Source organism: Felis catus, chromosome E3, assembly GCF_018350175.1.
Source record: "Felis catus isolate Fca126 chromosome E3, F.catus_Fca126_mat1.0, whole genome shotgun sequence".
In the NCBI taxonomy this organism is placed as follows: Eukaryota; Metazoa; Chordata; class Mammalia; order Carnivora; family Felidae; genus Felis; species Felis catus.
In genome coordinates, this window is record NC_058383.1 from 4,726,288 (window position 1) to 4,738,899 (window position 12,612).

Genomic DNA, 12,612 nt, shown 5'->3' on the forward strand with positions numbered 1-12,612 from the left:
ATACATTTGGGTCCGACGGGTGCACGGTGGGCAGCGCGCGACAGCCGGTCCCCGTCCTACCTCCGAGAAGCGGTAGAGCCGCCTCGGCGCCTACGAGGACGGAGACCCCGCGGCGAGCGCGGCTTCCCCCCAAAACGCCGCACTTCCTGCGCGTTCGCTCGGGGCCCTCCAGAGGCGCCCCCATTCGGTGTCGACTCGGCCCCCGCCGGGGTGGCGGGGGAGGAGGGGCGGCGTGAGAGGGCCCCGAGCGAACCCGAAGCCTCCCTCCCCACGCCCCACGCCGCAGCCTCAGGCCGTCCGCGCGGACCACGGTCCGGACCTCCCGGACCCACCGCCCGCCTTCGCGCCGCCGCACCCGAGTAGGGCCCGGGACCGCCGGCACTCTCAGCTGAGGAGAAACGCGGCGCGCCTGCGCACTAAGCACGACACCGGCCCGGCCACGCGCACCGCCCACCCCGCGGGACACTCGCCCACGTGTGGGGGCGTGGCCTGCTCGGGCCCGCCCCTTTCCCCGCCCCCAACACCTGGACTCCCTCCCCACCCCGCTCCTACGTCACCCTGACTCCCGCTCTGCCCCTCCCCCACGTCACCCAACTCCCACCTCATCCTTCCCTTCCCCCACATCGCCCCACTCCCATTCCGCCCCCACGTCACCCCCAGTTCCCCATGTTTCCCCCCCCAACCCCAGCTCCGCGACCTCTCCTGCCAGGAGGTGAGGGGCCTCAAAGCCGCCAAACAAGGGAGAGATTCGTGAATACAGATGAAAATTTTAACTAAATTAGTCCTTGCAATCAATTGCCCAGCCAAGCAATTGGATAATAATGAAATAACCTCCAATGATGTATATATATGAATCTTGTTCAATTTAGTTGCACTAGAAAAATAATGGAAGCAATATAAATTTAGACAATTTAAGTGTCTAATCAATGAATATGAAAAATACATTGGGGAAGGTGGTAGCCATTCAAAACTATAATGTAAGGTAAATAACTCATGTGTAACAATGTTCGTGATCCATTTTGGAATCAAAATATAGTTGAAGATACAGGGCGCCTGGGTGGCTCAGTGGGTTGAGTGTTCAACTTTTGATTTCAGCTCAGGTCAGGATCCCAGGGTCGTGGGATCTGCGCTGAGTGTGAAGCCTGCTTGAGATTCTCTCTCTCTCCCTCTGCCCCTCTGCCCCTCTCCCCTGTGCACGTACATTCTCTCTCCGATAGATACATGGATAGATAGATGGATAGATAGATAGATTCCAAGATAGGGTCCTTTTTTAATGTGCCTATGTGCTGTAGAGAATATAAACAAATATGTGGGTTTTTTTTTTTAATGTTTACTTTTGAGACAGAGCAAGATAGTGCAGGGGAGGGGCAGAGAGAGAGAGAAGGACAGAGGATCTGAAGCAGGCTCTGTGCTGACAGCAGAGAGCCCGATGTAGGGCTTGAACTCACGAACCAGGAGACCATCACCTGGGCCAAAGTCAGACGCTTAACCAACTGAGCCACCCAGGTGCCCCTGTGTTTTTTTAAATAAACAAAGACGAACCCACAAACAGTATAGAACAGTGTAGACATTCTGGACATGGTTCATTCACAGGAGTCTAAGGATGGAATTAACATCTGAATATTTTTTTTTAATTTTTTTTTCAATGTTTATTTATTTTTGGGACAGAGAGAGACAGAGCATGAACGGGGGAGGGGCAGAGAGAGAGGGAGACACAGAATCGGAAACAGGCTCCAGGCTCTGAGCCATCAGCCCAGAGCCTGACGCGGGGCTCGAACTCACGGACCGCGAGATCGTGACCTGGCTGAAGTCGGACGCTTAACCGACTGCGCCACCCAGGCGCCCCAACATCTGAATATTAATTTAAGGGACACTACCCTGAAATGCTGGCAAAGCATGTCAGCTTTACCATTCTACAATTCCTGTAAACGTTCAACTTACAATTTAACAAATCTGTATTATTTTAAAATTTGGGCTTACTATGAGATTATTAGTACTTGATTACCATTACCTCAAATCTGCACGATTAAAAGACGTATAGGAATATGACAGTACTCTACTATGTGTCCTCTATATTTGTATATAAAGTCATAGGGAAGGTCAGGATGTCTGCACAATTAATTGGTAACAGTGATGTCTCTGGAGGAGTGGACCTAAGATCCACTTAGTATATATGACTTCAGATTTCTCTACATTTTTCTCCCCCCACAAGGAAAAGATAATTACTTATCTGTGGGATTGTAAGGCACGAGGCAGCACTGCACAGTAGTCCTGCCCAAAAAGGGGGTCAGCTCACATTTGCAAAGATGACGTCAAGCAGGGACAGCCTGGTCCTAGCTGTGGATAACTTTGATCGAGATCCTTCAAATGCCCAGACTTCAGTGCTTCCACCCATAAAGAGCAATGGGATGGGTCATGCAGTGAGTTTCCAGCTATGAGATTTCACAAGCCAATGATTTGACCATTCCAGCTGTGCATAAGTCCCCAAACTCTTGGAAATCTGGGATCTGCAATTTCCTAACACCATGAGATAAAAGAAAGACACCACCTTGCTGTTTAGGAATAGAGTTGGCTATATGACATCGTGTTGGTGGGACTATGACTGCAGATAAAAACACGGTTGTGTGTATTTGCACGAATGTGTTCTAAGAGTGTGTCTGAGAAGCAGTTATGCAGAGGGATGGAGCTAGGCCTACAAAATCTCAGTGCCTGGGCCCAAACCGCGATTCTCCAGCCTCCCAGACCTTGAGACCTTAGGGTGGCTCTCTGTGCCTCACTTTCCTCACCTGTAAAATGGGAATGATCATTCTTACCAGAGGCTTGTAAGGACCAAAGGAGTTGATTCAGCAGTGGCTGGCAGAGCTCTCACCCAATAAGCCAGTGATCAGGGTACATGCACAGGGTGCTGTTCGAGGCATTGGTAGCTTTTAGGTGTTTCTAAGGAATCCATCTGAATGTATACTGTCATCTTGTGTGAGTGTAGTCACATGCACCATGGTGGTGGGGGGGCACCCCAGCTTCTTTCAAATAAGGAAGGTTATAGACAAACCAAAGAGTAAGAGAATAACAACTTTATTATGTTATGTGTGTGTTCCTCCCAAATTCACATGTTGAAAACCCAATCCCAACGATGGCATTTGGAGGTGGGGCCTTTGAGAGGTAATTAGGTTGTGAGGGCGGAGCCCTCATGAATGGGATTGGTGCCCTTATAAGAAGAGATCAGAGGGGCGCCTGGGTGGCTCAGTGGGTTGAGCGGCCGACTTGGGCTCAGGTCATGATCTCGCGGTCCGTGAGTTCGAGCCCCGCGTCGGGCTCTGTGCTGACAGCTCAGAGCCTGGAGCCTGTTTCAGATTCTGTGTCTCCCTCTCTCTGACCCTCCCCCGTTCATGCTCTGTCTCTCTCTGTCTCAAAAATAAATAAACGTTAAAAAAAATTTAAAAGAAGAGATCAGAGAGCTAGTTGTGACAATAGCAGAAGTCAGTTTGCAACCCAAAAGAGGGCTCTCACCAGAATCCAAGCGTGCTGGCACATGTCAGGCTTCCAGCCTCCAGAACTGTGGGAAATAAACGTTTGATGTTTAAGCCATCTAGTCTACAGTAATTTGTTACAACAGCCTGAACTAACGCAGACCCCGTGATACTTCACACTCTCTCCATCCAGGTTCTGCAGCAACCTGTCAGGCTATGTGTTCCAGATGGCACAGGTTCAAGAAGGCAGAGCCTCCTGACCGGTCTGCCTGGTGTCTGCTGTTCCCCGATCCCCACACACATCACAGGTCTTATGAAGAACAGAAATGGACACCTGTCATGTGCCGCTATGCAGAATCTAGGGCCAGTCATTTGTCACTGAATCAAAGTCTAAGACATTGTACCAAGCTCTCCCCACCTGTAACTCAACACCAACCCTACCACGTAGCTATGCAGCCCTCTACATGTGGAAAAACTGGAATTTTTTGAGGTTAAGTCACCTGTAGAGGTCATAAAATCAGTGCATGTTGGAGTTGAGATCTGAACCACAACCATTTTCTCAGACTTAGCTCTTAACCATAAGGCCAGATTAACACCACTCACAAAAGTATTTGTTCCCCCGTGCTGCCACCAAACCTTATGGGAGAGCCATCCAAGAGGCCATGAGGAAAGGCAGCCATCCAGAATGGACATGCCAACTGAGTCAGGCAAGGAAACAGCCCATCAGTGGTGACGTCTTCTTTCTTCCCTCCTCTTCCACCTAAGCCATGAGAACAGAAACTGTTAGAGACAGTTGCATTTGCATCCCTCGCCCTCTCTCATCTTCAAGGAGGAGAGGAAAATGCGGACACTCCAGGAGGAAATCCACTGGGATCACTCCCAGGGACCCCTCTCTCCCTCCATCCTGATAAAGCTGCTTCTCCACATTCATGGAATAAGCTGGGTCTCGGCCCAAAGGTTCGGTAATTGTGAGGGGCCCTTCCCAGGGGAGTCCTGAGGACCCTATAAAGGGCAGAAATTCAGAACCAGAAGAAAAGCATCCACCCCACTCCACACACCCCCAGGGGCTGCATCGTGAGCACAAAGAGGAAGGAAACAGGAGGGCAGCCGGCTGAAGGCGGGAAGAATGTCACTGATTTAGCCCATCCCAAGGGAGCATCATGAGACGCGGAAAGCGAGTTTCAGCCAATCGCGAGAGAGTAGGGAGCGTGGAAAGCCAGCTTTAGCCAATCCTGAGGGAGCAGCCCCCTGCGCCAGCCAATCCCCGAAGCACCAGGGGGCGTAGCGGGTAAAAGCTTCAACCAATTAGAGAACGTCATTCATCCCACCAAAGTCCCTATGAGAAAACCGTATTAGTCCGCGGGAAGTTTTCTTTGGGGTTGCAGAAATTTGGTTTACGGAGCTCGGCTTGGGAAATGTAAGTTCTCAATTATTAATGTGAAACAGTAATATCGTCTCCACCAGAAGGACGCCTGGTTCTTTCTCACACACACACCTGGGAACTCTCCCAGGATTCTCCAAAAGATCTAAACCATCACAAAATAAGAATTTTAGAGAATTTAGAAAATTATCATGCAAGCATCAGTAGTCAACACCTGAAATTAGAATTGGTTTGGCTATCAAGTGGATTTTTTGACTACTTGGATTTTTTAAGGTAAACATTTCTTTTTTTAGAATTTTTTTTTAATATCCAGGAAAACTAACAAAATTTACTTTTAATTGCAAGGCATTTGATTCCTGTACTGTTTTCCTACCCCACGTAGGAGGTAACATTTCCTGCTTATAGGAAATAAATAGCTTTCTTGTAACTCTCTTCTGTGCCATTGTGTTTGTTACAACCGCAAAAACGATGCTTCGTGAGAACTTACCACTAAAGGGTCAGCAGCTGTTTTAAGGGTTTCCACTCATCTGATTCTCAGGACAAAAGCCAGGAGGTAGCCCTTGTGTTGAGATAACAGAGGCACAGTTTTATTGGGGTAATAAGCGACGTAGAGTGAATTGAACATGTATGAAGTTTACAATTGGATAAGTTTTGGTGTATGAATATACCCATAACTCCATCACCACAATCTAGATAATTAACATATTGTGCCCCCCAAAGTTTTCACATGCTCCTTTATAATCCCTGTCTCCCACTTCTCCCTGCCACCCCCCACCCCTGCCCCGCAACTTCCAGGCAATCACTGATACGCTTTCTGTCACTGTAGACGAGTTTGCATGTTCTAGAATTTTAGACTTTTATATAAAGCGTATTTCATTCCTTTTTGAATGGCTTCTTTAGGCCAACATAACTATTTTGAGAACCATCACTGTTGTTGACTGCATCAATACTCTATTCCTTTTTATTGCCAAGGGGTCCACTGCATGAACAAACCATTATTTGTTTACCCATTCACCTATTACTGGACTTTTAGGTAGGTTCATTCCTCTTAGGTAAATACCTAGGAGTTGAATAGCTGAGTCTAGGGTAGATATATAGGTAGGTAACATTTTAAGAAACTTCCAAACTGGTTGACTATTTTCCATTCCCACCATCAGTAAATGGGAGTTTAAGTAGTTTCCTGTGCTTGCCAACACTTGGTATGGTTTAGATATTTACAGTCATTTAAAATAGGTGTGTATTGTGTAGTAGTTATCCTATCATGGCTTTAATTTGTATTTTCTTAAGATTGATGGTGCTGAGTTTCTTTTCTTGTGCTCAATTCCCACTCATATATCTACTTTAGTGATGTGTCCAAATATTTTGCCCATTCAGAAACAAACAACAAAAAAAAAAACAACGGGGTTCTTTGTTTTCTTACTATTGAACTTTCAGAGTTTTTAATGTATTTCTGGATACAACCCCTTTATCAGGTATGTGATTTGTATTATTTTCTTTCAGTCTTTTCATTGTCTTTACAATGTCTTTTGAAATTCTTGATTTTAATAAAGTCTATTTATAGGGGTTTCTTTTCTTTTATGGTTCTTGTTGTATCTCAAAAAATTATTTGCCTAACGAAACATTTATAAAATTTCCCCTGTGTTTTCTCAAAAGCTTCATGGTTTTACATTTGGGTCTGTTATCTCCTTTGAGCTAATTCTGGTATGTTGAGAGAGGTGTGGATCAAAATACAGTTTTAGTCCAGTAGTCAAATAGGAATTTGGAAGAAGAAAATAGAGAGACTGATAGAAAGGCAATATTAGAAATTGCTGTCTAAGAATTTCCAGACTTAGGAAATATGTTCATACACCAGTTCACAAAATAGGTTCTGAGCAGGATAAACTTAAAAGTTCCCACTTTCCCATTAAGTTGCTATCTTTTTTTTTTTTTTTTTTGTAGGAGTTCATCAAGTATTTTAGATGATAGTCCCTCGTCAATTTTAGACATTTCAAATATTTCCCTCCTCTGATAGCTATTTATTTATCTCTGGAGTCCTGCATAGTGCAAAATTTATAAATTTTGAAGTGATCAGATTCATCAATTATTTGCCTCATGGCTATGATATTGGAGCTTTGTTGAGTCCTTTCCTACCCTGAGGTCCCAAAGATTTCACCTAAATTTCCTTCTGCTAATATTGTGGTTTTACCTTTGTCTTTAGGTCTTCAATGCATCAGGTATCCACCTCTTTATCTGATGTGATCCACTATTATCCAGTATTATCACCCAGCTTCTCTAACCTCATCTACCAAACAATTTGTGCTTTCTTGTCATTGGTAGGGTAAGTGAACCTCTCTTTACTCTTCTTCTTCCACAGAAATGTATCAAGGCCCTCAAAAAGCCCAACTGAAATTTTTATTGAAATTGCATTATTTATGGATTAATTTGGAGGAGAAAATCTTTGTAGTATTAAGTCATCCCCTCCCAAAGCATGATACAACCATGTATTTAAAGTGCTGGTAGAGAAACACCGTTGTTATTTGTAGGTTGATCTTATATGAACTTTTCTATAAGTTCTAGTCTGTGAGCAATGGATTCTGATGTTTTTCTAGGTATATGGTCATGTTATCTGAGAATTAGAACATTTTTAATTTATCCCATTGTAATTCTTACACCCCCTCTTTCCTTGCATGGAAACTGCAGTATTATGTTAAATGGTAGAAGGATAGTGGGCACATATGTTTCTAATTTTAAAAGAAATCTATCTAATGTTTTTTCCATTAAGTATAGTGTTTGTATAGATTTTTGCTATATAACCCTTACAAGGTTAAGACAGCCCCCTTGTGATTCTAGCTGAAGTTTAATGTTCTTTCTGTATCAATTGCAATATATAAATTTGATGAACACTGTACACAGTTTAATTATATATGACTGTAATACATAATATTTACTCAAAGGGGTATATTATGTATAGTGATATATACAATTTAAACACAGTTATGTATGCACAGAATTTGATGACTAATAGATACAGCTTTAAAACATTCAAAAATATTGTTTTTGAGACATAAATATGCAGCGTAACTCTAACGCATAGGAGCAGTGAACATCAAATTAATGACAGTCACTTCCACGGGGGGAAGAAAGAGAATGAAAGTAGACAGGAATACATAGATGAGCTCTACTGCACCTGTAACATTTATTTCTAACAAAGTGAAAATTCTTGAAGCGATAAAGAAAAACACCAAGTCTGGATATGGATGAAAGATTCATGATTGTTCATTTTATAGTATATTCTCTGCGCGGGTTCTTTGAAAATTTTTAGTTAAGACAAGGGCATTCTGTTTTACCCTTCGGGTTGCCAAAGATCAAGAGGTTTGATTAACACATACTGCTGACGATTGTGTTGGGAAAAAGGGGCCCGTGTTGTTGACCAGAGGTCCAATGTTATAAGGACTTCTGCAAAACTCAAAATCAATGTACCCTTTGACAGAGAAATTCCATTCCAGGAATTTATCATACTAATCATACTAGCAGGCGTGTGCAAAGGGCATATATGCCTTCCTGCATTGGTTGTGGTAGCAAAAAAGAGGGAGCATCTAAAATGTCCATTCAAGGGGAGCTGAGTGAATAAATGTAACATTCATACAATGCAACTATGTGGCATTAAAATGAAGACGTAGATCCCCTTGTACTGATTAGAAAGTGACTTCAGGATACAAGGTTAAGAGGGTAAAAGTATCCTGTTTGTTATTCCAGCATTTTGTTTAAAAAGAAGGTAGGGATATATATGCATTTGAATATGTATATAGTTTCTCTGGGACACAAGAGATTAGTAACAGCAGGTGCCTTTCACGAAGGGAACAGCAAGTGGGTGTGACTCCTAGTAGGTGTGAGAAAAAGAATCAACCTTTCCCCCTCCCCCCTCTAATCTAAAGCCTTGTGATATGTTTGAATTTGTATAATATGTATTAAGTTTTCAAACAGATAAAAGCATTTGTATCAACGGTATTTTAGTATCCTCCTCACCCTTTTGTTTTGCCTTTTCTCAGCAGCTGTTTCCAAAAAGGCAGTCTGTAGTTGCTTCTTTGGGGCTGAGGAGGAACCAGGCTTTGGAAGATAAGGGGGGCAGAGGGGCTCCCCAACTCAATAGCGAATCGTCACTAGCTAGGGACCACTCCAGACCTGGTGTCTTTGTGTCTAGATGTCGCCTTTCCCCCCCCTTCGCTTTCCCCCAGGCACGTTTATTGCATGAATTCTTTTTACAGGCACTGTGCTAGTCAGAGGAAGAGAACAAAATAAGCTGTCCCCACCTTGTTGGATGGTAGTGGCCCACGGAGGAGACCGTCATTAAACCAGGAACACAAGTAATCCTGTAATTTGTGCCAAGAACCTTGAAAGTGAGAATTTAAGAGGGTGGAACAGGGAAATCTACATTCGGTAAGGGGAGCAGAAGACCTGTCTGACAAGCAGATGGTTATGCTGGAGCTTTGCCATTTTAGGACTCTTTCCGGTACAAGTGCAGAAATCCAATCCAAGAGAGCTTAAGCCAAAAACGGAAAACTGCTGTGTATAAGTAACTCAAGAGCCTTGGATGGGGCTCAGGGGAGGGAGCATCAGGAGTGACTGTTTGTGGGGACACAAAAATGTTTGGGAACTAGACAGAGGTGCTGGTTGTACAACACTGGAAATGTACTAAGTGCCACTGATCTGTACGCTTCAAAATGGTTACTTTTATGTGACATACATTTCACCTCAATTTAAAAAAAAAAAAGTGCCTGTGATTCTACGGCGAGGATCCCAGATCATTAGGAACGGCCTCTGTGGGTGAAGTAGTTAGTAACATCCAGCGGGAGAAGGACAGATGTGTTCTGACCCTGTTCACCAAGGTTCCTTAATGCTCCGATGGCACTCTAAGTCAGATACGGGAATGATGCACCCGCAGTCTCCTGACATGACCCGCAAAAACCGTCCAGAACCATCTAGTTACCACCTTCTGTGTATGGAAGTCACGGTGTTTGCTGATCTTTGGTGGGTAGCTTCATCTGTGATCTGTGCCTGGCTGACACATTACAACCTTGGGACCAGACGGTGACAACCCACAAATCTTGGTGTGTGCAAGTAGCTTCCTGTGGGGTTCCCTGTTGATGGCAGGGGTTAAGGATATGGTGAGTGGGCATGGGTACCCATTCTCATTTCCTTCTAAGTGTGCCTGCTGGGGCTGGAACGCTGACTACTGCATTTCCCAGGCTTCCTTGCTTCTAGGGTTCTGGAATCAAATTAGGCCCTCCAGTTAGATGCACTTGGGTAAGATTTGGCAGACAGAGGAGAAGAGGGCACATCTTCCTGATGCTTTGCATATTGTGCCAGCAAAAGCACTGTGTGTCTCTTTTGTTTGTTTGGTTTTGTTTTTTGTTTTTTTGGGTTTTTTGTAGGCCGTCCAATGCCCAGCACCAGATCCATAAATGAGCATAACACTTGGAAATAGAGGCACCTGGGTGGCTCAGTCGGTTAAGCTTCCAACTCTTGATTTCGGCTCGGGTCGTGATCTCAGTTTGTGGGATCCAGCCCCATGTTGGGCTCTGTGCTGACAGCTCAGAGTCTGCTTGGCATCCTCTCTCTCCTCTCTCTGCTCCTCCCCAGCTTATGCTCTCTCTGTCTCTCAAAATAAATAAACATTAAAAAAAAAGTGGAAATAAAGCAAATTCACATTTTTGTCACCTGTCCTTCATGTTGCCATCTCTACCTGGAAAGAACCTAAAGGGGACAGGACACAAGGATCAGCATCTTGGCACAGTGATTCAGGAAGGCATGGCTGCTGCTAGGACTGTTGTCACCTAAGTGGGTGACACCTGGCCCAGACCTTCTAAGAATGGGCTGACCATTTGGAAAGGAAGTCCTTGAATGAACACCACGGCCGGGCCTGTGTGCATTGGCTATTGTAAAGGGCTAGGTTTGGGATGGGAGCTAGGGACAGGTGGCAAGATGAGATGGAGATAAAGCCCAGAGTGCCACGAGCCAGGATCCAAGAAAAGAGCTTCCCCAGGATTTGCACGAGAGAGAGACCAGACAATGGAGAATTAAGAAAAGCCTGGAAAGGCAGGATGCCTGCCAAGACGGGAGCCCATCCCTGTGTTCTCATTTGCATCCACCCTGGTAGTGAGTAGAAAAGAGCCACCGCTCACCTGGTCAAGGGGAGGGATCCTGGCCAAAGACGTCCTGGTGAATCAGTTACTGCAGGGGCACAGCGGATGTTCCCCCATCGTTTTTGGACTCTCCGGGGTCTCAGTAGGAGGCAGTGCCTATGTCCCACTATAGATGCCAAAGGGGCCAGGGATTCTCAACCTCCTGGCAGCTGGAAAACGCCCCTGACCCAATCTCAGCCAATCACATGCTTCCTCCCACCTGGAACTTTGAATCTTCGGGGAATAATGCGAATACAGAGGGTGTATTGAGAAATTACTCTGGCAGCTGCAGCTGCTGGTCATCCCAACTGGAGGGTTCCTGGGGCAGAACCTTGGCTGTGTCTCCACTGCCGAGCCCACCTTGATCTCGCTCTTGGAGACCCCAGGTACTTGCTGCTTTTCTGCTCAGCCATTCTCAGCATGTGGCTGCCACCCTCAAAGTGACTTCATTGTCTCAAGATGACAGCTGAGCTCTACCCATCACATCGGCATTTCAGGTACAAGAAAAGGAGAATCAAAGGGCAAAAAGGCACGCCTTCCAGCTGAGTCAGGCCCTTTTTTTTTTTTTTTAATTTTTTTTTTTCAACGTTTATTTATTTTTGGGACAGAGAGAGACAGAGCATGAACGGGGGAGGGGCAGAGAGAGAGGGAGACACAGAATCGGAAACAGGCTCCAGGCTCTGAGCCATCAGCCCAGAGCCCGACGCGGGGCGCGAACTCACGGACCGCGAGATCGTGACCTGGCTGAAGTCGGACGCTTAACCGACTGCGCCACCCAGGCGCCCCGAGTCAGGCCCTTTTAAAGAACGTTCCTGGAAGCCCCACGTAATTATCTTTTCCTTACCTTTTAACTGGCCACTTCTGTATACAGAGGAGGCTGGGAAGTGTCATTGGGGCACGTTGGCTCGCCCAGCAGTGTAGAGGTTCTTTTAGAGCAAAGGAAGGAAAGAATGGATACAGAGTGGACAACGAGGGAGGATGAAGGGAATAAAGTTAAGGGGAAGTAATAAAAGTGATATCGATCTGGGTGAGACAGCACAGCAAATTTGCATTCACCACACTCCTTGTTTTGGTCACACAACGACGAAAGATAAAATCTGTCAACAGGTAATGAAGAAGACAGAGCCAGGCTCAGAAAGCAGGGCAGACATCTCTTTGAACCAAAAAATGAGCAGAAACAGTGTGCGTGGTGAGAGAAAAGGCCTCATGGACTCATGGGTTTGGGAGTGAGCAGGAGGCATTGGAGGCTCAGCTCTGGGGGAAAGCCCTTATGAGAAAGGGACCCCAGGCAGGTTCACTGGGTGAAACAGAGCTGGGAACCAGGGCTGCCCACCTGCTGCTGGGGACGGTGGGTTACAGGGAGCTGAGGGCCTAGGGAGGTGGGCGAAGAGGACTGAGAGCCAGCTTCCTGACCGGGAGTCCAGCCCAGCTGCGTGTGCCTCCTTTCCTGGGTCTGCGGCATGCCTGGTATCATCATGGAGCAGTAGCTCAGGGCACTGTTAGCACATTTCTTGGTTACCATGGAGGTAACCAACAAATGGTAGACTCCAGGACAAGGAGAGAGAGAGAGAGAGACTGGAACTCAAACACTGGCCAAAGAAAC

At 45.7% G+C, this 12,612-nt stretch overlaps 1 protein-coding gene and 2 long non-coding RNA genes across 8 annotated transcripts in view; 1 reads left to right on the forward strand and 2 right to left on the reverse strand.

The window, feature by feature from the left end:
* The window catches only part of LOC101100018 (zinc finger protein 33B), a 42,246-nt gene extending 41,776 nt beyond the window's left edge, over positions 1-470 (reverse strand). Inside the window, exon 1 of one of the 6 annotated variants that reach the window (XM_045048249.1) lies at positions 61-317. In XM_045048249.1, the coding sequence (XP_044904184.1) occupies positions 61-184 (124 nt within the window). In that variant the 5' untranslated portion in view covers positions 185-317. The other 5 variants (XM_045048246.1, XM_045048248.1, XM_045048243.1 and 2 more) reach the window with 5 other exon arrangements.
* A 2,894-nt stretch (positions 471-3,364) lies between these two features.
* LOC109495100 lies at positions 3,365-4,666 on the reverse strand. The gene is made up of 3 exons (XR_002150306.2): positions 4,526-4,666; positions 4,104-4,227; positions 3,365-3,553 (listed from the first exon to the last, which is right to left on the reverse strand). It is a non-coding gene; the product is annotated as an uncharacterized LOC109495100 (long non-coding RNA).
* A 133-nt stretch (positions 4,667-4,799) lies between these two features.
* On the forward strand, positions 4,800-11,634 carry LOC123382477. The gene is made up of 3 exons (XR_006590900.1): positions 4,800-4,884; positions 7,046-7,165; positions 9,093-11,634. It is a non-coding gene; the product is annotated as an uncharacterized LOC123382477 (long non-coding RNA).
* The last annotated feature ends 978 nt before the right edge of the window (positions 11,635-12,612 follow it).